The sequence below is a fragment of the Colletotrichum phormii genome, assembly GCF_030913505.1.
Source record: "Colletotrichum phormii strain CBS 102054 chromosome Unknown BDP81scaffold_34, whole genome shotgun sequence".
NCBI classification, from domain to species: domain Eukaryota; kingdom Fungi; phylum Ascomycota; class Sordariomycetes; order Glomerellales; family Glomerellaceae; genus Colletotrichum; species Colletotrichum phormii.
The window spans coordinates 33282-57479 of NW_026851476.1; the positions used below are offsets into that span (position 1 = coordinate 33282).

Below are 24198 nucleotides of genomic sequence, written 5' to 3' on the forward strand. Positions count from 1 at the left end.
CTAAGCAAACTGGCGGCACGGGTCTTGAGCCAATCGGAGGCGCAACTTAGGTTCCAATTATCCTTTCAATTTACGATTTAACTAACCACAATACACTCTTCGGGTAGATTCTCAGCATATAACGCCTCCTATTCGGCGTTATCTCTCGCGACTCGATTCTAGATATCGCCCATACCTCTACTACTACTCCGAAAAGAGTTATCTCCCTCCTCAGCAAAAACAAGCTCATTAACCCGTTCCTACTCAGCTCTATCCTAGTCTAGATAAGCCATCATCTCTTCCTTTAGCCAATCTCTTAACCCCTTAGAGGTAGTGCAGCGTCTGTTCATCTGCTTATAATCAAGACACCACTCATAAGACTTCTTCCCATAACGCAGTAGAAGACCTATTACCCTCTAATACTCCTGGTTTATTTTGACACTTCCACGAGGCTAGGCGGCATACCAGGCGCTTCTCGCTACACAATATCGTTCGTATATTACCTAAAGCAAATCGTATCTTAGAAGCGAGGGTAAAGGCAAACGCCGAGACGGCGATTGCACGTCAGGTAGTGATATCCCGGCATCCACTGCTCCATCTATAATCAATAGAGCCAAGGCTGATATAGATTATATAATATTCGATAGAAGCCTTTCCGTAACTTCCCGTATAGTAGAATAGCCCGCACTCGGTATCAAAACTAGACCCGGAGTAGGCATTAGCTTAAGCAACAAATACGAATATCGCAAAGGGCACGCTTTCAAAATCATAATATAGCCAGCTACATAATGTTACGACCCAACATGAAGACCAGGGCGTGCCCCGCTGACGCCTAGCGGCTACGGCGCATCATATATGCAGGACGGGACGGAACATTGGGGAAACCCCAGGAACGGAAGAACTATGGTACAAGTCACGTGATGATAAGAGATATGATAAGGGATAAGGATATGTTGGATATGCGACATATCCAACCGAGTCAAGGATATGTTGGATATTCGACATATCCAACCGAGTCAAGGATATGTTGGATATTCGGCATATCCAACATATCCAGACAAAGTGGACTGTACAGCACTGTTCAGTTAGGATCGGACTTGTATATAAGGATGGACTCGAGCTGGGCTCTAGGACAGACTTTCCATAGCTCTTCAGCAATTAACTTCGTATCAGGATTAACATCCGCTTTCAGCTACTACCTTGACAAGACTACGATTGATCACCGAAGCCTTACCTACCCTTACGATTGACAGACATAGCTTCCCTGAAGCTATCCCCGACTACGATTACTGTTACCAGTTCCGCAGCCTCAACTTCTGCAAACTACCCCTACGACTAGCTGGCCGTAACACATAACACCTACTATATATACTTAGGGCCCGTAATAAAATTCTAATAATTTCAAACCCATTTAGCTCTCGCCTAGTGCTTAACTTCGGAATTCGGGGGTTCTCCGACTACAACCTGGGCTCGATGCGCTGGCGAGGCTCTAGTAACAACTGCGGCGCTCCTTCACGCCTCAGGTGCCAATGCGCATGGAAGTGCTCACGTAGCAGAACAAGATTTTGTTCCTATAAAGCCTTTAATTTATATAGATATGGCAGACCGTTGTTACGCCCGCCGCAACTTGTCACTGTGGGCGCGTAGTTATATATGCAGAACAAGGGACAATGATGACCGGAGTCATCATTATCGAAGCTTTTGCTTTGTGCCACAGTTGGTTGCCTTGTCCAGCTCGTAACAACCGTACACACGAGAGAAGGCCCCCGTACAGACTAAGGAATAGTCTATACCATTCTTACTAAGCAGCTTCCGCTGCTCTTTTACTTTCCGGAGGGCTTCATACGATATCCAGCTAAGTACTGCGCCATATATTATTCCCAAAAGCTCGACCGGTATTCGTGTCTATTATTTAGCTTAATTAAATCTCAGATCCGAGAGATAATTAAGTAACGCGTACTTCATCGCTCGCCAAGCCTCGACAGATCCAACGTAGATCTCTTTAGGTGCGATTTAAGCAGAGCATAGATGCCCTCAGCCCGCGAGGTAGCCACGTTACCAAAGTACGTATGCTGATCAACCCAGGCTTTCACTAACTTCTCCTTGTACGGATGGAGCCAAAAGGACGTAACGTAGCCAACTTCTTCAAGATAGTCCGTAAGATAGCGTTCTTCAAAGTAAGAAACACGTTCCCGAAAGGTCATCTCAGACGGCGAGCTAATAATCAAATACCAGGACTTGTAAAACTCTTCCTAGTTATCAGTCGATAACTTTGGCGCTGCAGGGCTACTAGTTATCTTCGTCTTGGCAAGGTCGAACGCAGAGTAGCAATGCTGAAGCACCGCCTTGTTTGCATGCCAGAGGCAAAGCAAAGATGCCGAAGATGGAAAGACAGCGGCTATAGTATCGATATATACTAAGCAGCGATCTATGAGGACAACCGTAGGTAGGCTAGCGTTATACTGGTTATATAAGGACCTGACCCGCTCTAGAGCCTAGGTATAATCTTTTTCCGTTTCGCTACTAAGAAATGCGAACGCAATATAGAAGGAACGCTAGTAAGCATCGATGCTAACTATATTAAGGAGCGGTATACCGTACTTGTTTGTCTTGTAAGTGTAGTCCAGTAACATTATGTCTAGGTAAGCTTGTAGGAGGGCCAAGGAATCTGGATAGGCGAACAAGACAGCTGTAACGCGGCCATCTGGTGCGAATTACATTCGACTCTAGAAGCCTTCCTCGTCAAGCTGATTGGCAAGTGCGTGGATTGAGGTCTACCCTCCACGAACATCTCGTTCAATGGCTGCAATATGATTATAGATATCCTGTTAGGTTGCTATAGAGTTTATAGTTTATCGTATATATATCCGGATATCCCTAGGCGCGACGCCAGCATTTAATAGGCCGGCTACTTTCGTAAAATCCTCCTCTATTAGCTTACGGTATATTAGGTAAGTAGACGGATGCTAGCTTAGGGGATAATTATCCCATCGAGTGCTGTTGGGCTACAGATACATTCACAGAAGGGATCCTGACCACTCAGGGGCAGCCAAGAGTTTTCTCGACCAATCAATGGCCCTATTTGAAAGGTACTTCGGTTGCCTATATATTTTGAGTGTGATAGAGGTACCAGCAATCATCAGAGTTACAAATCGCAACCCCACACTGCTTGCATCCTGACCTCGTCTTCTTTCTCCTATCTCTTCGCAAGTTCCGTGTGACTTCGCCTAATGCTATTCGTTTGTTGTTACAAGACAAGCAAGCAGAGGGCTTCAGGAAGTATCGCAACGTTGATACAGGAATGTACAGACCCTTCAGAGTCACTATCGTCGCTCGAGGCCATCGTGACGAATTGGCATGTGTAGATAGGCGATTTTGGTGGTGAAGGGAAGCCAGGGATTCCTAGGGGTAAATGACGTACTGTCATGTATTCCTGATGTGAGGGGTTAAGAGTGGGTAAAGGAGTGGAGCAATGTATCTGTAGCCCAACAGCACTCGATGGGATAAGAAGAAAACCGTTTATCGGGGCGGTATCTCAAGCTCCATATGCTTTTATCCAAGGATTCTTTAGCAAGTACGGAAAATTAACAACCGGTTCCCCTGCTAGTAGTTCGTCTTTGGCGCGCTATTGCTTTGCTTAGGGGATGACACGATCGATCGTACGAATACGTAATTGTCCGCCGTCCATTCTTCTCTTTGGTCTATCTCCCGGTCGTGAAGGCGTATCCCCTTGTTGCTGCCTAATTGTTAATTACCAATATGAGGTCATCGCGGGATTCATATTCGCTTTCAGGAGGTAGACAGTCATCTAGGAAATTGAGTGCTGGATTGTCCGGGGCTATTTCCATTCTTTTCAGAAACTTGTGGCCGAGTTGCCATGAGCAGAGAAACGTGTAGAATGACGCGAGACGCGTTTGTCAATCTGTGCCGCCAGCTTGCTTAGTCATTTTCACGGGTACCCGTGGAATTTTACATGCACGGGTACCCGTGAGCCTATTGGGAGCCCTTTCCTTCTCACCTCGAGGTTTTGGTTCTACGGGATTCGACTCCATGAACTTGAAGGCAGCATCAATGATTCATGAAATGTAACTTTTTTGTGTTTAGCTGACCATGAAAATCTCATGATTTTGAATCTTTTACACACTCTGAGCCTTCAGGTCATCTTGTGTAGTCAGCATGAAGAGAAGCCAGCAAAAGAACAGCAACAAAGCACTGTATGGAAGCTGGTGTGGACTGCCTATGTGTTGCATCGATGAGACCGAAGCTCGACTGAACTCAGGAGACCCCTAAAACCCTTCTTTTGATGAATCTCCCCCTCGATATGAAGCTACTGGGGCTTTCAGACGAAAAGAGTGAAACCTACGTCATTGGGGTGGCGATGGGGTCCTTGGAGACCACCCTTCTAAGTTTTGCTTCAAACACGTGGACACGGGGTCAGTCTTTGAATTTGTTTCTTATGGGGAGTCCAACTGAAAGCTTGAACTCAAGCCTTGACGAAGATTGAGGAGCACGTGAATACATCACACTAGAGTAGTAGAGTGAATACTGCAAAGCTGCCTCCTTGTGTCAATTAGACTAGATACGAGACCAATTTTGTGTCGCTGGGCGTCTTGCTGAACTTGCAGACCACCACAAGGGTATTTCCGTGCCTTCCCGTTTCGCGTTTCTTTCCTTTGTCCCTGTTTGTCCCCAACGCCAGAAAATTCAACAATTTTAGTAATAAAGTCAGACCAAAGTCTGCAGAGGACGATGGCAAACGAGCGGTGAAGAGTCCCTCCAGGCTGGTGCGCAGATGTGAAGTGAGGGGAAGACTGTGTTTGCAGCAGTTCTTGCCCATATCTTGCATCCAGCTGGTCTTCTCAAAGCATGCTCCTTACCGTCATCCAAGGTTGCCCTTAGTTTCAGTTGTATATGCAAAGATCCCCAAGGGACTGGGCAGGGTTGTAAATGCTCGGTCCAGAGCAGACATCTCAAAGACGGGGGATGCCATTTGAACCATCACTTAGCCGCCGAGATGTGCTCGGGGTAGTAGCCTCGCCATCGCTGTCAGAGCTGCCCCTTGTCCGACTGGTGCTGCCAACGCTGCGATTGGCCAAACGGCTGCGCTCGACTTCCTCGCGGCTCTTGTTCATGAGCCATGCCATGTGCATCTTGAGTATGCCCAGGTTGCTCCTGATCTCGGTGATTTGATCCTTAATCGGCATGACCTGGTTCAGGACCATCACAGTCTGACGGCCCTCGAGGTCTGTAAACTCTTTCTTGAGTTCCTCCATGCGACGTTCCATGTCTTCATAAATGGTCATGACGGCCTCGGTAGGTTTGAACTTTGGTCCACCTTGGACGTTGTTGAGATTGAACACGTCGTCCCAGGAGATACAATCTCGGCGCTCGTCCTTCGTCTCCATGATCTGTCTCTCCTGGTCTTCGGTCTGCTTCTGTAGCTTTTCGATCTGCTTCTCTTGTGATTTGACCTTTTCACCAACAACAGCAACGACTCTGTAGATACACTCGTCTTGATGCGTCGCCAGGGTCTTGCGAAGTGCTTCGTGTTTGCAGCCAAAGTCGTGATATGTGCAAGGGACCGAGGTTTCCGGGCAATGGTCGTCGCGATGTTGGCCCAGCTCTGAAAGCTTGATGGTCTCTCCACATTCGGTACAGTCTGTCGTGTTTTTCGGGCACACTTTGTTGATGTGATCGGCCATCGACGCCGCTTCCATCTTCTCCTCGCAGTATTCGCAAGTCTGCTCAAAGTGCCAGCACTTGCCAGACACAGCCAGCCATTGTTCCACCCTCTTATCACATGTCTTCTCAGGGCAGTCGTGCAATGTGTATCGACAACTGATAGTGTGCTTTACAACCTCGTCGCGCTTCATCTTTTCGCCACATCCTCGCTCTGTATTTGGGCATTCGACTACCAGGCTATCGAGTATATTCGTCAGAAGTCTCGAAGTTTTGCAGTCCCTGGCTCGGAATCTTGTCCGGTCGATGGGGCAGGTGTCGGATGAGTGGACATGGCGCTTCAGGCATTCGAGACAAAATGTATGATCGCAGGGCGTAATGATCGGGGTGATGACAGGTAGCTTGCAGATGGGGCAAAGTAGGTTGTCGTCGGGTTCCTCGACATAGTTGAGAGCGGAGAAGTCGAGAAGATCCTTGACGTGACTAGGACTGATGGAGTATCGCAGTGCCTCCCGGGTCGCAAGTTCTTCGACGGGCCACTGGGTAGGAGTTCGTGCTGTTTGTCTCGCTGTTAGCTAATTGGACCCGGAGCTAGATCCGGGTGATTTCCATCAACTCACGCGTCAGAGGGATCGGGACTTCCTCGACGGACCGCACGGCATCCTCGACGAGGTTGTGTACGAGATGGGTGATGGCCGCGTCCTCGACGGGGAAGCCTGCGTGCGACATGATGGAGGTCTCTCTTCTCGTTATCGGTTAGGCGCGCTTGGTGTAGCAGAGAGGATTACGAGATGTGTAGGAGGACCATGTTTAGGACCAAAGCAGCTGAGAGAGGGGGGCGCCGAGCTGCGGTGTTTTGCTCGTGAGGTGGTGCGGGTGGTGACGGAGATACGGGATTTGCTGCGGTTGTGGATATCGTCTCGTGGCGCAGAGCAGTAATGCTCGGGGGCAGGCAGGCGCGGGTGAATAGTGAAGAAAGTGGAGGTTCACAGATCCAGTTGAGGGCCAATCTCCAATCCAAATAGCCTTTGAGGAAGCACCTGGAGGCTCTCGGCAACAGGTGGGAGAGGTGACGTGACTCGAGCCGAGGGTCCCCATCCCCGATAAGCCGATAACGCTGAGGAAACGGCCGCTAAAACGCCGTGTGACTAAGCTTCGCACGGCTGAAAAGCACAGTCCCCGCACATGGTATTGTCTGCCAAATTGCATGTGCTCGCTTTGGCCGATTGCTTTCTTTCGTGATGAATAAGATCTTCAGTACATGGAGAAATGCAGATACCCATATTTCTGCTGCCGATGATGACGTCGCTTTCTTCATTCAAACCAACATCGCAAAGATAAAATCCCATTCTCTCTACTGGTACCATCGACTGCATGGCTCCACAATTCGACCTTGAATGTGCTGGCGTCAACATACGGATAGGATACTCTTAGCATCTATGGTTAGACCTCATCAACTCGGAAGCACAAGATTATTTTCCTTGCCCGTATTGTCCCCTATCAGTGGCGGACCATAAATTCATCAATGGATAGCAAAGAGACATTATCCTAAGCGCTAAAGTCCTTGCTTCTTAACCCCTTATCAATCTTGGTAGGATGCTGACGTTAAATCCACAAGCCTTGCAAGTAGACTAGTCTTCTACAAATTTGGAGCCCACGTTTCCCCGCCTCTCCGGTCCCCAGCAACAGGTGCCTCTGGTGTACGTCTGTAAGCGTCCGGCAGGATTCCCTCAAGGATTCCCTTGATCTGCAAAGCAATCACCTTTGAGAACCACCGATGCTGGGCCGTCCCACCAGCAAACATCCAGAGGTTGTCGACCCCGGGGTGCCGCTTCCAGAGCCCACGTATCTCGCCCTGAGCGTCCACACCCCATGTGGGCTCGAGCCGTCTCGCGATGTCATCTGTTCCAATACCCAGGGTATCTGGGAGATTCTTTCGGCCATCAGTGTGGCCGAAGCCGATACACCAGACTATGGCATCCGCCTCCAGATGGCTGCCATCGGAGAGCAACAAGCCGTTGCTGGTGTAGGACTTGGGCACGACCCCGGACCGGATACCGACCTTCTTCGTCGTAATGAGGTCCATGCCGCTGCCCATGTCTACAAAGTGCCCACCGCAACGGTCGATGAGGTTGACCAGCAGGTCGCCAGTCAGCGAGTCTTGCACGCGGATCCCTGCTTTCCTAGCCTCCGCGTATCGATGCCTGCATAGTGGAGGTCAGCAAGTCAAGACTCCCTCTTTGGGAACCTGTACATACGGTTCTGCTTGAGCCTGCATCCTGTGAACCAACCCTAGAAGGGCCCCGCCGATAGCCAACGGGCCTCCGTTGACAATCACGTCCGCGTCGTCCGCAGGAAGGATGTCATAGATCCCAAAACCCATCGGGTGAGCAAAGTACGTCATTGGAACGACATACGTCTCTGATCGTTGTACCATGGTCGTCTTGAGGCCAGCATCATGGCAGTCGACCAAGACATCGAATGCAGTGTTCCCGGAGCCGATGATGGCAACGGACTTCCTCAAGGCAAGGAAAGCATTAGCAGAGCGACTAGACTTCGTCATCACCTCTTGGCGATATTTACAGTCAGAACTTACCTTTGCCCCCGCTGCAACTAAGTCGCTAGCAGTGCGATACGATGCCGAGTGCATGTTGGGGCCTTTGAATGATTCCAGGCCCGGGAGGTCTGGCAGGGGCGCGGGACCTGCGAAGCCGGCGCCGCCCGTGGCAAGGACCATACATTTGCAGGTTAGGGTTCGTCGAAGGTCCGCTGTCTGTATCTCAACACTCCATGTCTTGTTCTCTTCGTCGTATTGAGTTGCAGCTATTGTCGTGCGGTGTAGAACGCGGCGGTCTAGGTCGAACTCTTTCGCGAAAGCCACGATCTGGTCGGCTAGCTGGTCTCGGGTGAGACCGTCATTGGAAGCCTGGGGATACGCTAGTTTTAACTGTCAGTAAAGAAGCAAGTGTCCCTTCATTACCACAGGGTCACAAAATTGAGGTAGCAGGTTTCTCCTGTCACAAAAGGGGCGAGGAAGGGGCGAGGATCGCCCTAGGGTTAGGGTTATGATCTTGCCTTCGGCCTCGTGCCCTCATCCCTTACCCCTGTGGGTAGGTATACGGATAACATTCAGATCTACAGTGGAATCCGTGGGAACTGGAGTCTTTAGTACTTACGAATGTACGGCGTCTCGCAGAATGACTTATAGACGTGGAAGCGCATGCAGTCGTATCTCAACGCCCAGTTGTCCCCCACCCTTGAATTGCGGTCGATGACCACATAGTCAATGTCCAAGGCCTTCAGTCGAGCCGCCAGGATTAAGCCTCTGCAATTTTATTTGTCAAAATTAGGTAGGGGACCGATTGGGAGGGCCCTTATGGACTTACGCGTTACCCCCGCCGACAACCAGCACACTTGTAGAGATGTGGCTATCGTCCGTCACAAGAGCCGAAGGGGCTCTGAGCAGACTCTCATCCTCGGGAAAGTCCTCAAACTCGGCCAAGTATGTGCTCATGGACCAAATCTTCCATTCGTGTTCGTCTGATTCACGGCCGCCAGGAACAAGCATCATCTTTCCTCGGCAAAGAGCCTTGGGAGAACCAATTACAAAGCTGAATTCACAGTCGAGCCACTTCTGAAGGGGGTCTATCAGTATCGTGCTAGAGATAGGAGGTTTGCTATTATTACTGACAAGCTCTCTGGTGGCCGACAAAACTTGCGCCTTCTCGAACTGGAAGCCCTGGGCCTTGCGAAGAGTGAAGAGCTCCAGTAATGCAGATGCGATGACACCCCTGCCATTGAAGGTTCTGATGTGAGCTGTGAAAGATAGTGTATCTTTCCAGTGACTGGAAGGCTCGGCGAAGAAGGCTTCAACGGCATGGTGTTGCCCCTGCTGTAGGGCCTTCGAAAGGCCTGAAACTACGCCACTCGAGATATCGCAGGCGTTGATGGTGTCCCAATCATCCAACAACTCTGCCGTGTTAGGAAGCGTCTCGTAAATCTCTTTCCTGATGTTGACCCTGGGAGGGTTGTCTGGTAGCTCCATAATCGTTTCTGTTGTCGTTTGCTCTCGTCTTGTGGTTCTTGCTGAGACTCATAGGCAAACCGAGGTATGGGAGTGGGAGGGGTAATATGGTATTTCTGACGCGACATCCCTCCAAGAATGATGAAACCTCAGATGTACATGTGTGCTCATCGAGTATCACGGACTTTCTCGCAGCAACCTGCAGGTCATGTTGAGTGTGCCACACATGCGCTTGTCAACAAGGCTTGGGGAAGGCCGTAAGACAATTCCCTCTTGACAGCGTACCTAGGTACGTATTACCTCGCCCATGACAATGCAGTATAGAATTTCTTGGGGAAGTGCAGCATTTTGCTGGAAATACCTTTGACCAAAGTTCAGCAACTTAGAAATGAAGGTTGGTGTACACAGCATATGGCGTACACTTGGCTTGCAGTTGCATAGGGACGGTGTCCGTGATGATACGCTGACACAAGATGCGCACCAAAGCACGAAAATGATAGGACGAAAATGATAGGACGAAAATGATAGGACGAAAATGCCGATGTATCTGACGAGCGTCTGCTGTACGCTCAACCATTCCATCCTTGGGCATTCGTTGTCTCCCTCAAGTATTCCTTTAGTGCTTACTTCATGCTGCAATAGCATTTATCCCATCGGGTGCCAGTGGACTACAGTACAACTTGTGAGGGGTAATGTCCAGTCAGCATACTGATCGGCGCCCCCCTTCGCCAATTAAATCCCAGAAAAATCTGGTACATTCGTTTGCTATATATTCTGGCTGTGATAGATGTACCAGCATTTATTATTATTACATAGGGCTACTCCACACTACTGGCAGCCCGATCGCGACTGTTTACGACGCCTGCCGTTACCACTAACCTCCCCAAGTGCCACTCTCGACTTTGGCCTCGAAAAGTTGCAGGCTACGCAAGGAGATGGGGTTTTACATAGCTCCCGCGTATAAAGCTGCTAGGGAATATCTTACCTCCGCGTATCTGTAGCCCTCTGAGGCCTAGATCTCTTACGAGCTCCTACCAATGGCCCAAAGTGCTGAATTAGCTAGGTAGAAAGTAGTCTGCGCCATTCGTACTGGCTCTCAAGAGATCTCCAGTTTAGGCGCCCCCATTACTATAAAAGATATATATTCACAAGTATGCTCTCGAGCAGGAAGTTCCAAGCAATTGACTCCCATCCTCCTCTTCTGATTAGCCGCCCATATTAATAATATGACCTCATCTAATCGCTCGTATCGACGCCGTTCATATTATGGTTATAATCGTCGATACAGACGGGCACCGGAAGAAACTTTCGGACTTCGGAGCCAAACACTTGACGAGCAGCCCGCTTCGCCAAGGAATCACCAGTAGGCCGGCGGCGGTTCCGGAGGATCTCGGCAGTGTAGTTATAAACAGTCGTGAGGAAGAGAACCAAGGCGTTATCCTTCCAAGTTAGCTAGTTAACCTAGAATATACCAAAAGAGCATATCAGAGTATAAATAAATATAGAGAGAAGTTCTGTTAATTATACCTGACCATCTATAGTTAGGATATAGTGGATTCGACCCCATAGTATCCCTCTGCCCTCTGTCTCCTTCTTCTCGACGAGGATCTCCCTGATGCCGGCGTCTTTTCGGCAAGTGCCCGTAGCGCCGATATTCTGCTGCCGGAGGGCCCGGAAGAGCTTCACCGAGGCGAATAGATTATCTAAAAAGACGTGGTAGACCCCCGGAGGCAATAGGCTGAGTAGGGTAGTAACCACCCGCTGCGTCGGCGTCAGGGCCGCTTTTTTAGCAGCCTCGTCGCCGGGCCCGAGCCGGGCCTACGGCACAAGTCCGTACGGACCCTTGCCGCAAGAGTGCCATAACCACCGGAGGCAGTAGCCGTTTTAAGCCAGTACCCATACCTTAAACCCGGTAGGGGTCGGCTTTGTTGGTATCGTTGCCGTCTCCGTAGACCGGCCCGTGAACCGGACCATAGCCTCGTCGACGGTGAGGTCGGAGCCGGCGGTATAGAAGCGGTCCCAGGTCTCTTGGATATGAACGGACCAGCCGTTAACCTGCCGGTAGACCTTCGGCATCTCCTCGTCCGGGGCGGCGCCGGGGCCGGCTCGTCGAGTACGGAGGTATTGTAGATCCGGATTCGCCGGCAGAGTAACTGGAAGCGATTCCGGGGTATGTATTGGGTAAAGAGATAGATAGGGTCCTCATTCTCTTGCCGAGAGCTCCAGTATCTTGTGTTTTTAATTTCAGGGTGGATTCTTCTATAAATAATAATACCTAAGAAGAGGTAGATCTCTTCTGCCGAAGTGTTACTCTATGCGAACGTTTGAGATTCAGGCTGACGAGGCCCGGCTACCGTTAGCGGCGCGGCGTTCGTCTACTCTGATTATCTATCGATAAGATCCGCAGGTATATATTGTAAAAAGAAGTCTAGAGGAGTCGGTGGTAGGTCTCCTATTATCGCTTCGCGAGGGGGTACGTCGAAGGGGTCGAATCTGCCGGGTTCGCCAGCCCCAACTTCGGGGGCCTTATAAGGTCGGTATGTAGCCCCATTATAGGTCTCGGGCGTATAATCGGTAGTACAGGCGACTTCGAGGTCTTCTGGGGTTACGGCGACGTAAATACATGATCGTATAGAGGTCGTAGACGCGTCAGAATCGTCTAAATCCATCATAATATGTAGTAAAGTGATGATTTTGGTGGTGAAAGTAGGGATAAAATCATAACTAGGGGTAAGTGACGTATTTCGATGTACTGATGTGGTGCGGAGAAAAAGTGGCTCCAAAAGTACTGTAGTCCACTGGCACCCGATGGGATACTAGGCTGCACGGGCATTGGGGGGAAACATGCAGGCATGATGCTTTAGGCATTACGATGTACTTGGTAGAGGAATTAATTCTCCTAGTGCCACCTTGGACTCTAGATTGGTACTTACCTTATGATAATGATACTGTCCCTCTTTTCGGTGCAAAGCTCCTCGATGGAAAGTGAAAGAGCAGAAAGGGAATAATGCGTCAACAACTACCTAGGTAGAGACGAATAGCTGAACTCGCCCTGTATCAAGATTGATAGGCATCCACGACTTTAATATGGCACAGCTAATTGGTACTCGGATAGGCTTGCGTCCCTTCTGGTCTATAAGATTCCGTTGCACTTTGATGTCTAGTGGATTACATGATTGCACTGGTAGTTCTAGTAATGAAATATGTTGCTCTTCCCCACTTCGTTTACCAGCGACTGGTATTTCGCGTACAATGACCAACGAGGTCAATATTGAACTCGAGTTAAGCAGTAATAGATGGTAGTTCTGACGGCGAGCTGATTAGATAGAGCACATCGATAAAGCTCCCCATCGGCCGGTCCCACGCGCCAAGATGCTTGTGACACCCCGCGACGCCCGGGCACCCTGGTCGATGAACACGAACAGTGGCGCAGCAGCTCCCCCTAGCTGTTCGCCCCGATGGATGAACGAATGGACGAATGGCACAACGTCATCTCGTCACAGGGGCGGCGGTTCAGCCAGACAACTTCTTCACACGGCACCTTTCAAGACGCCCGGCCTTTTCGTTCCGCCGGTTAAGACAACCTCTAGGCAACGAGTTAACGACCTCTGTTTGCCTTCCTCTGTACGGATAGTCATCAGCTACAACCTGAGGCGAACACCGAGTTTCCCCTCCCCCGCAGCTGAGCAGCTTGAGCTTATCTTAGCTCCCTTCAGCTCTCCAACTCCGTCTCACCCCAACTCTCCATCTCCAAAAGCTTCCTAGGAACTCCCACTCGTAGTCACATCCCACAACATACACATACCACATCTGATCGGACGCCGGACGGCCAGACAGACAAGATGCCTTCTTTTCCCATGCCTCTCCACGACATCTGGAGCCAGGACGCCTTCCAGCACCCGTCCTACAACCCAACCCCGATCCCCCGTCGGCCCCACCCCCAGCCCCAGGCCGGCAGCAGCACCCGCGCCAGTGCCACCACCCGGTCCTCAGAACCAGGCCCCAGCGACGCCGTCACAAAGGAGTTCTTCAAGCACTCGAGCGCGAAACGCGTCAACACCGACGCCCTCATCTCAAAGGCCCTCAAGGAACAGTACCCCCACCTCGAGCTCGTCGTCGTCCCCGAGTCCCTCGGCTACGGTAATGGCTGCAACCTCCTCGCCTATGCCCAAGGCGGCCACGCTACCTTCGAGGTCATCGACGACAAGGATGGCAACAACCTGCCCTCGTCCCTCGAGTGGCTGCTGTACCTGCCCCCCTCCCGGCGCATGGACGGCAACCTCGGCGGTTTGGCGACGATTACAAACTTTGGCAAGTACCTGTACAAATGGCAGGGTCACGAATTCATCGTCTACCTCGTCGACGGGCGCGACGGCGTCATGCCGTACCCGATCAAGAACTACTACATCCTCGCGCCGCAGACCTACCACGTCGACCAGCTCGTCCTGTCCGCGGGAAAGTGGAGCAGCGATCTCCACGAAGAGGTGTGGGTGTTTGATCAGGGGTACTGGCAAAAGAGTCACGAGCTGTTCAAGAGCTTCCGCGATGCTTCGTGGGAGAACGTCATCCTTGACGCGGATATGAAGAAGGCGCTCATCGAAGACCACCTGTCCTTTTACAACTCAAAGGAAACGTATCAGAACCTCAAGGTGCCGTGGAAGCGCGGTCTTATCTACTACGGACCACCGGGCAACGGCAAGACCATCTCCATCAAGGCCACGATGAATATGCTCTTCCAGAGGGACATCCCTACTCTCTACGTGCGCACGCTGGCTTCCTTCATGGGACCCGAGTACTCCATCCAGCAGATCTTCAGCAAGGCTAGAGAGTATGCGCCTTGCTACCTTGTGCTGGAGGATCTCGATACTATTGTCTCCGATGACGTGAGGAGCTATTTCTTGAATGAGATGGACGGCCTCAAGGCGAATGATGGAATTTTCATCATCGGCAGCACCAACCACCTAGACCGCCTCGACCCAGGCATCTCTGTAAGCCGTCGCTCATCCAAGTAGAAGTCCCGGTATACTAACACCTAACAGAAACGCCCATCCCGCTTCGACAGGAAGTACTTCTTCCCCGACCCCAACCTCGAGCAGCGCATCGACTACTGTCACTTCTGGCAAAACAAGCTCAAGAGCAACAAGGAGATCGACTTCCCCGACCAGCTTTGTGAGGCCATTGCCAAGATTACAGACAAGTTTAGTTTCGCATACATCCAAGAGGCCTTTGTGGCGGCCCTGCTTGCCATTGCGCGACGCTCGGACCATAGCGGTAGCAGGAAGCGGGACAGCGTTGAGGCTTTGATGGAGCAGCTTGAGGACGACTGGCTTGGGGTTGTAGATGGTGCCGAGGATGATGGCGATTTGAAGAAGCTGACATTGTGGGTTGAGATGAAGAAGCAGATTGAGATTTTGAGGGATGGCATGGAGGAGAAGAACTAGGTCTTGCGTCGATTAGTATACCGGGCTGCATATGAAGGGACATGGCTTTGCATTGATCGGAGTGTACGATAGCAGCATAGTTCCCAATCTTATGAACAGAGATCAAAGAGCTCCTAGATTATGTTTGGTGCCGCTGCGAAAGTTGAAGTTGCCGCGGCTGTGCCGATGACAGGTGGCCCACCGCGTAGTCGGTCGGCTGCTTGGGTGAAGAACGAGTCTATCCGAAGGGTGACTGGAAGGAGAAGTAACTCCGAAATTGAGTTCGCCTGTCGATTGAGCCGCTGCAGGATGTCATGAAAGCCCTCGAGCAGGTTGAAGGCCGAAGTGACGTCTCTAGGCTCAGTTGCCAGCACAAACAGGTAGATAATGAAGTTGCCACAGAGTATGAGTTGAGGTCGGGCGTCTAGGGATGGCCTAGATGTTAGTACACGTTCTCTCGTTCTAGGGGTATGGACAAAGCGGAACGGAGACATACGGCAGCCCCAGAAACCTTGTAGGTCCTTAGGGGTTAGTTCGCCCATGAAATTCGTGAAGCTAGCAAAGTCGGAGAGCGCAGTGCCGAACCACAGGTGCAGGCTGGATGATGGCATTGCCTTGGCAATCTTGGTAGCTGGGTTCATGAGTGCGCGGTAAAGAAGCGCCAAGTGGGCATAGTACGCGAGGTGAAGGGGCGCTGTTTTTGTTCCTGTCAGATATAAACCCCTTACAAAACGCTCTGGTAAACAGACCATTGTTGGATAAAACAGGATCCCTCACAAGTTGAGGCATCGTAAGACATTGCGGCAGCAGTGTCAACCAGTTGTGCAATTCGCCCTGGAGCGAGACAAGACGCCCTCGGTTCATCACCTCTATCTTCTGTGACTCTGGAGGCGTAAGCCTGGGCACCTGACTGGGACAGGTATCAGTCCTCTACCATCGGAGCCAAAGCAGAATTTACAAACAGGAAGTACTCACAAACTGCAGTCGATGACCCCACGCATGGTCTGGCTCACGTTCACCAATTCCAGAAACCGGGCCCCCGTAGCAACATCAAACTCCACATTGTCCTGGTCGACCAATCCACGCAACTCCTCCGAAACGCTCTCTTCAGCGCGTAAATCCTCCATTGTAACGTGTGATGTGTTGAAAGAAGCTGGATAAATGTGTGGCGGGTTTCCGTGGCACACTGCCGACCACACGTCAGCTACATACGTAGCCCACCACAGCTTCCTCCGTAGTCTCTTCTCCCACGCAGGGAGATTCCACTTCCCAGCATCCTGGTGCAACCCAACCATCTGGGCAGTGGCTACGGCCTGCGCTGTCGATGTCCAGGTCCTGGGATGCGCGATGCTGTCTGTTCTGTTGGGCGTCATGTGGAGGAGCAGCAGAGATGCTTGAAGCTTAGCCAAGTTTGGCGAGTCGAGTTCTCGTTGTAAGGAGTCTGTGGCAAGGTCGGCGAGATCATGTTGTCGGAAAGGAAAGGGGCCTTGCAGAGACGGTTCAGTCTTCTCAAAGACCGAGGCTAGGGCGTAAACGGCCCCGCGGAGGGAGGCAGGAAGCTTGGTCTTATCGTCGGAGTACTGTCTCAAGAACCTGCACTTTGATAGAAAAGGCAGTACCGGATGGATGTGTCTGAAATACAGGCGTACGAGCGCGGGGCCGTGAGGTTCGACCAATTCCTCTATCGCACGAGATGCTTCTTCCCTGGCCCTATTGTCCTGGGTTGTAAACTCGTCCTGCAAGAGACAGAAGTGAACCGGAGGATCCCAGGGGTACCCGCTTCCTCCGTAGACCTGGATAAACTCTGCGTCGATCTGATTGGGACCGCTCAGGACGTCCGAGCGGAAAGAGGCAAGGAAGTGGGTGTCTTGCTCAGCTGCCAGGCCCATGCTATGTGCTGTCCTGTTTTCATTGTCTTCTAGTGTTTGCACGTGAGGTACCGGAAATATTTCAAGCGTGTCATTGCGAGGCGAAGGAACCGAATCATCTAACGTTATCCGTGGAGATTCCGAGTGACTGGAGGGCCCATCTTGCGCGACATCCTGAGGGGCGGGTGCGGATGCAGATGCAGGCGACGCAGAACCAACGCTTTCCGAGGCCGATGACTTGCATTCTATGCCTCTGCCCTTGCAGAAAAGGCCTGCGCGCTGTCAGTCATGTATCTCATCGGTACGCAGACTCGGGGACCACACCACTTACAGGGTGGCGTAGAGGTGATAACGCACGCCGTCTTTCTCTTGCGACACGCGTCACAAGGACGGTTCTTTCGGCTTCTCGATTGTCTAGCATGGCCGAACTCGCTCGGCACTTTGAATTTACGTCCTTGAGACGACTTTCTGGTATCGTTAGGCATGGCGTCGATGATAATGCTATCAAGGGTTCGTGATAAGGTTGGCCGACGGACCCAGGTGATGTTGTGCGAGGGAAGTTGGCCGATGCAGTTGGCCGATAACACCTGTGCGCTTTCTGGTCATCAATGTTAGTGGCCGACAGGTGGGACCTGTCAGTGCAACGCTAGGGCGGGGGGATCGCCAAGTGAGCGACACAACAATCCGCCGGCCAACACATATTTGCTACTAGTACATTAACTAACTCGCTCATTTTTGCACTACGGTTCTCATTCTTGACATGATTATCACGCGTGTCGTTATCACTACTATCGTTTCTACTGCCTCGGCAGGATAATCTAATTACACAATTGTGAAAATAACCTTGAAGCACTAGGTAGCCTAAGAAGAGCAATAATAGTGACGTAGAGGTAAAGGTAGTTGCAGTTGTATTGGCGGTAAATAGAAGCTAAGGGTGTGAACTATGGTATCTACACATCTACTTTGAAAGGGACGTCAGAGTCTCCGTACTTCACTCCATGCCCAGAAAGCACATCGAGAATTTCGGGAGTCTCGGCCAGCGTCACATCCCATTTGCTCTGATGCATTTGTTGGAGTTCACGGGCCGACGGCGAGTCTCTGACAAAGGCGTCTAAGCTTTTCGCCGGGAGATACCGATGCAACAAGGCGTACACAAGACCGCTGGAAAGGAGCCCGTAGATGTATGACATGGAGTACAGCTCTGTGGCGCCTTCGCTCACAATCACTGAAGTGTCAACGGCAGCGATGAAGCCAGGCATGCAGGGTACAACACCCACAAGCCACTGCAGAACCGATCAGCACATGTTCTACTTTGAAGAGAATGAAAGTAACTCACTGCCACCGGAGCTCGCCAATTACAACCGTAAGAGAACCAGTAGATGCTTCCAGAGTCGCCGCGGTACAGGTCGTTGACGTTCACCTTGCTCTTATTAACAATCAAGTAGCTAGATATCATCAACCCCGTCATCGGAGCCAAGAAAACACTGTAACTTGAAAGGACCGTGAGGAAGATTGTTGCAGTGTTGACAAGACGCCAAGGGTTGATGACAACGCTGAAAATTGCGGTGATGTAGGCGCCGCGACGGATGTTCAAGTACTTGGGAAACGTCGCTGCCAGGTCAAAGCCGCCGGCAAGCGCGTTTCCAGGGATGTTGACTCCGATCTGCGATATTACGAGGCAAAGTCCCGCGAAGAAGCAGGCCGCCCGCGTCCCAGCGGTTTCGTCCTGGGCCAGGAGCTGAGCAAAGAGGGTAGGCGGGTTCCAGATGGCTTCGCCCCCGAAGCGCTCCTGAGTCGCTGCAGTGACGAGGATGCCTATCAACGAGCTGAAGATGCTATAGAAAGGAAACGAGATAGCCTGGCCCACGATGGCGTGCTTGGGCTGCGTAGCGAAGCGGGAATAGTCATTCTGGTTCAAAATACCGGCCGCGATGGAACCGATTGTTGATACGATGCCGTAGATCATCAACCAAGCCACGCTGTCCGGTCCACCCGTGTTGGAAAGGGCTGACCCCGAGGTGATAGTATCGCCAAATCCTGATGGACCCATGGTTGCGAGGGCCCAGATGAGAAGCACGACGAAGAAGACAAGGGTGATGGAGCAGGCGAAGCGGAAGAAGTTTTCGAGACGATGCGGGCGAATCCAGATGACTGGGAGAGAAATGACGCTGAAGATGACATACGAGACGAATTGTGCAGTCGTCATGCCCGTGTCTACTGGCATGCCGTTGGGGATATGGGATTCGAGCCTTGGGTCCCAGGAAAGGAGGATCACGTAGACGCACTCCCCTCCAACCCAGGCTGTGAAGCCATACCTATTTATGCTTTGTCAATACAGCTTCATACGTTGTCAGAGCTTTCCCGAAGTCTTCGACTAACCAAACTATCGTACTGATTAGTTCATCATGGCCGTGATGCGATGGATTGAGTAAATGGGAAAGCTTACCGAGCGACAGAAAGATGCGGTTCCAAATGACGAATTGTGAACCCCACATTCCCCATACAGCTCGACTGAACACGGGGAAGCCAACTGAGGAAGTTAGTAATGTAGTAAGCTTGTAGCAGTCTGGGCTTTGTAGACGTACTGTGATAGTAACTACCAGGAAGTGAGTTAACGATCACGGCGACAGTGGCAATGAGATTGCCGATGATGATACCTAGAAACAGATTAGAGAGAGCTTCACAACATCAAACGAGGAATTAGACTCACATATAAAGGCCTGCCACCAAGTCAAACCGAGAGGGATGAGGGCACTCCCGGTCAAGTAGGTGGTGATATTGCAGTTGACCAAGAGCCCTTGGATTCGGTCAGCATGATAAGGACTTTGTACACATCACCCTGCACGCACAAAAGTTGTGAAAAGTCAAGAAGCCCCAAGTGCGTCTTTGAGCTTCAATAGGCCGAATATCGTCGTTCTGTCAGATACTGTGTCAGCGCTGCCTTGACTAACGACCCCGCGCCAACAGCTTAGGATATGATGGCAGAGGTGGGCCGGGTTTACGTACAATCCACCGGGAAACATAGGGGAGCTCTATCCGCTTCAGGGCAGCTTGAAACCCCATTGGAGAGTTCGATGTTGATTTTTCGGGATCAAGCGAATGAAACAGTATTGCAGAGTGTTGTGGACGAATAGAGCTTTGTCTGTTCGAGCTCCGTCGCTTTGGCATGAGTGCGACACGAGACGCGCATGATGTGAAGACGGACTGCGTTGAAGATATAAAAGTCGGTCTATGGTGGTGTTATCTCGGCACTCTGCAGTCATCCCCCGTTGCGCTAACAAGGATACTTATCAATCCCTGGGGCGGTTAAGTTAGTTCTAGTTGGCGTTATCTCTACTTTGGGGAAAGAAGCAGTACTTTGGCTAGGGATGACCCTTGTCAAAGCCGAAGTTGGCCGATCGATCGGCCAACTTGGAGCTCGTGAACCCCTCAGGCGTGGATCCCAGGACACGGGGAACGTCTAATTATCTTAGTGCCTCCACTTACACGGATATCAGTAATTGACCATAAGTCCTCGATCATTCTTCTCGGTAGTGTTGTCGGCCAACTTCTTATCGAACCCTCGCTTGAATGATCCTGTCTTGGGATAACCTCCTTTGTTAAGAGCTTTGCCATCTGCCGTTAGGAGAAGGACAATACTTTCACTGCCGGACGCATACCATACAACTTTTCTTCAATCAGCCTCACTCGAAACGACAAACCAGAGTTCATCCATCATGTCTCTATATCGCATAGGTGTCGATGTAGGCGGCACAAACACCGACGCTGCCATCCTCGACATCACTGCAGCAGACACACCCGGTCGTGGCGTCTTGGCTTCCCACAAGGCCTCAACTACACCGGACATCACCACTGGCATAGAAGCTGCCCTCCGGGCTGTCATTCGGAGCTCAAAAATCGACCAGAAGCGAGTTCTGAGCGTAACTATAGGCACAACGCACTTCATCAACGCTCTTGTTGAGGCTGACACGCGGCGCCTCAGCAAGGTAGCTGTCATACGCCTATGTGGGCCTTTCACAAGACAAATCCCCCCCTTTTCAGATTTTCCCTCGGGTCTTCATCGTATCCTTGATGGTGGAGTCTACTATCTCGATGGAGGGTTGGAAATCGATGGCCGTGAGATTGCGCCGCTCGACCATGAGCAGATCCGACAGGCGGCGAGAAACATTGTCGCGTCGGGGGTGCGATCAGTTGCTCTTGTTGGGATCTTTTCACCTCTGGATCACTCCGGTCTGCATGAAGAGACTTGTAAAAGAATCATGCTAGAGGAAGTGCCCGGTCTTGATGTGGTTTGCTCCCACGACATAGGCCCGCCTGGCCTCTTGGAGCGAGAGAACGCTACGATCCTCAATGCTGCGATTCTCAGAACAGCACACAAGGTCACCGTGGGCTTCAAAATCGCCATGGCGCGATTGAAGCTTGCGTGTCCGCTCTATTTGTCTCAGAACGATGGCACTCTCATCGATGCTGATACGGCAGCTGAGTTTCCCATTAAAACCTTTGCCAGCGGACCGACAAATAGCATGACTGGTGCAGCTTTCCTTGCCGGATTGGATCAAGCGAAGAAGACGACTACAGATGCCACCAACGCACCGGAGCCTCAAGTGCTCGTCGTTGACATTGGCGGCACTACTACAGATGTATGCGCCTTGCTGCCGTCTGGCTTCCCTCGACAAGCTCCGGGCTTCGTGGAAGTCGGGGGCGTGAGAACAGCATTCTCAATGCCCGAGGTCGTCTCAATCGGGCTCGGAGGCGGCAGCAAGGTGAATACGAACTCCGACTTTGGAGGTGTCACGGTTGGCCCAGGGTCAGTCGGACACTTTCTCACTGAGCAAGCAAGAATTTTTGGTGGCCCGATACTAACAGCAACCGATGTTGTGGTGGCTTATGGGAAAGCGGAGCTGGGAGACGCGAGCCTCATCAAAGATATCCCAAGCTCAACCATCAACGAGGCGCGGCAGAGGATCAAGAAGATGCTGGAAGGTGTTATCGAGCAGATGAAAGTCTCCGCTGCTCCTGTACACGTCCTTCTGGTAGGAGGCGGTGCCCTCCTTGTCACAGACGACCTTGACGGGGTCGAGAAGTATATTCAGCCCATACACCAAGGCGCTGCCAATGCCGTTGGCGCTGCTATTGGCAAGGTTTCTGGCGAAGTCGACATCATCGAGATCCTCGAGGGTAGAGACGAAAAAGCAGTTGTTGCAGCGACGTGCCAAAAGGCTGTTGATCTAGCCATCCAAAAGGGCGCAGCTGCTGAAGACGTCCGGGTTGTCGAGGTGAATAAGATGCCGCTTCAATACGTCGATAACGGCGCCATGAGGATACAGGTCAGAGCTGTCGGCAAATTGAGCGTTCCTGAGGATCCCAACTTCGCGTCCGAGAGTATAGCCCCAATCGAAGAAGAGGAACAGGGCACCGAGGCGCCAAAAGAGAGTGTGCCAAATGCTCTCGAGCCTACCACAAAGCCCTCGTTGCGGGTAGACCTCGAGACCTACCGACCTGATGTCCGAGGAGATGCTTGGTATGTCTCAGAGGTAGATCTGGAGCTCATTGCAACGGGTTGTGGTGTGCTAGGTACTGGTGGCGGAGGACCAACCCACCACGAATACCTCAAGAGCCTGCATGTCCTGCGCAACAGCGAGACAGGCAAGATGAGGATCATATCACCGTCGTCCCTAGCCGACACAGACACCGTCTGCTTCGGATCCTGGTATGGCACCCCAAGTGTCATCAACGAAAGAATTGCCGGCGGCTCTGAGATCCCCAACGGTATCGACGCAGTGAGAAAGATCTTGGGGGATGTACCTGTTCATGGCGTTTTCATCGATGAGATGTGAGTCACGAAACCAAGATCGATTAAAGATTTTAACTGACAGAGAGCAGTGGCGGGGGTAATGGCTTAAGTGTTTTTCCAACTGGAGTACACTACGACATACCGGTTGTCGATGGCGACGCGATGGGAAGAGCATACCCAACCATGTATCAAGGTAACATCTGAACATCAGGATCAAAGCCATGGTCAGCTAACAAGGCGTCATGAACAGCCACGCTGAGCGTTTACGGTCACCCGTTAACCCCTTGTGCTCTCTCCGACGCAAGGGGCAACGTGTCCGTTGTCATGGTAGGTTCCCTCTTTAAGTACAAATATCCATTCATGCTGACAGTTTCACCTACAGAATTCCGATACACCCGTTCGCCTGGAGCGATTCCTACGCACGGCAGCCATTGAGCTGGGACTTGGGTGTGCCGTCTGCGCCAGGCCGCTTCCCGGCTCGGCTATCAAGTCCCACGGCGTCCCCAACACCCTGTCGCAAGCCTGGTATCTGGGCCGTGCTGTTCATATGGCACGGAGGAAGACGTCTAGCTACGTCGATGCTATTGTAAGTAAGACTTTCAGCAGGTCAAACGCACTGTTTGGCGTGAGAAACTACCCTTGGCCATCCTCGGGGCAGTTTCTCCTGCTCCTGCTCTCCACGAAGCATTCCCGTACAACTTCGACTAATCCGCTCTCAGTTCGAGGTATGCGCTGGAAGGTTACTGTTTACGGGCAAGATCATCGATGTACGACGATATGTGGGCGGTGGTTACACGATGGGCAGTGTCCTCATCGCCCCCCTTGCCGATGAAGAGAAAGATCCCGACACACACAGCGCCGCGCTTCCAGACCGGCATATGATCATTCCGTTTCAGAACGAGTACCTATACGCGGCACTCACAGATGCAGACGGTTCAGAAGGCGGCCAGCAAGAGGTGTTGTGTACAGTGCCGGATCTGATTTCGATTCTAGGCCAAGATGGGGAGGCCATTGGATCACAGGATCTCCGCTACGGCTTGCGTGTTAATGTTATCGCGCTACCTGCTCATCCTCTCTGGAAGACGGAAAAAGGGATGCCTGTAGGCGGACCCCAAGCCTTTGGGCTGAACATGCCATTTGTCGGGGTTGGAGAGTATACCGAACCCAGGAGTGTCATTGAAGAGTACGGGATGTAGGATAATGCGGCGCGTCACATGAACAATGTTTTTGTGGCATGATTTTATAGCCGATAATTGACACAAAAGAACCAAAGGTCACTCTCAAACTAGTCCAGGAACACGTGAAGCATGATGAACTGGGTCTATTGCATTGAGAGTACCATCCTCTACCTCACCACAGCGGAAATTGGCATCCATGTTAGCTAACTATGCTGAGCCTGTGCAATCCCCTTTCTGTCTGTTCCGTTACACCTCT

General features: G+C 51.4%; 5 protein-coding genes across 5 annotated transcripts; 2 read left to right on the plus strand and 3 right to left on the minus strand.

Moving 5' to 3' along the window:
• Positions 1-4949: 4949 nt before the first annotated feature.
• Positions 4950-6387, minus strand: BDP81DRAFT_400069 (TRAF-type zinc finger protein; the record flags this gene model as incomplete). The annotated part of the gene is made up of 2 exons (XM_060588641.1): positions 4950-6214; positions 6279-6387. 2 exons carry the CDS (start codon positions 6385-6387, stop codon positions 4950-4952), a joined length of 1374 nt encoding a protein of 457 aa, XP_060438569.1.
• Positions 6388-7297: 910 nt separating this feature from the next.
• Positions 7298-9703, minus strand: BDP81DRAFT_333860 (uncharacterized protein; the record flags this gene model as incomplete). Its single annotated transcript, XM_060585704.1, has 6 exons — positions 7298-7862; positions 7917-8173; positions 8255-8595; positions 8835-8983; positions 9045-9292; positions 9350-9703. The coding sequence occupies 6 exons, from the start codon at positions 9701-9703 to the stop codon at positions 7298-7300; spliced, it is 1914 nt and encodes a 637-aa protein (XP_060438570.1).
• A 3717-nt stretch (positions 9704-13420) lies between these two features.
• Positions 13421-15270, plus strand: BDP81DRAFT_144323 (ATPase). The gene is made up of 2 exons (XM_060581868.1): positions 13421-14670; positions 14722-15270. Exons 1-2 carry the CDS (start codon positions 13525-13527, stop codon positions 15121-15123), a joined length of 1548 nt encoding a protein of 515 aa, XP_060438571.1. The 5' UTR covers positions 13421-13524; the 3' UTR covers positions 15124-15270.
• BDP81DRAFT_333745 (permease for cytosine/purines, uracil, thiamine, allantoin-domain-containing protein) lies at positions 15237-20033 on the minus strand (the record flags this gene model as incomplete). The annotated part of the gene is made up of 12 exons (XM_060585694.1): positions 15237-15461; positions 15579-15796; positions 15852-15986; positions 16082-17223; positions 17276-17568; positions 17966-18253; positions 18307-19294; positions 19425-19500; positions 19556-19627; positions 19681-19767; positions 19820-19886; positions 19977-20033. 12 exons carry the CDS (start codon positions 20031-20033, stop codon positions 15237-15239), a joined length of 3648 nt encoding a protein of 1215 aa, XP_060438572.1.
• A 626-nt stretch (positions 20034-20659) lies between these two features.
• BDP81DRAFT_385848 (uncharacterized protein) lies at positions 20660-24032 on the plus strand. Its single transcript, XM_060586992.1, has 5 exons — positions 20660-22803; positions 22854-22957; positions 23015-23091; positions 23135-23350; positions 23484-24032. Exons 1-5 carry the CDS (start codon positions 20687-20689, stop codon positions 23958-23960), a joined length of 2991 nt encoding a protein of 996 aa, XP_060438573.1. The 5' UTR covers positions 20660-20686; the 3' UTR covers positions 23961-24032.
• Positions 24033-24198: the final 166 nt, after the last annotated feature.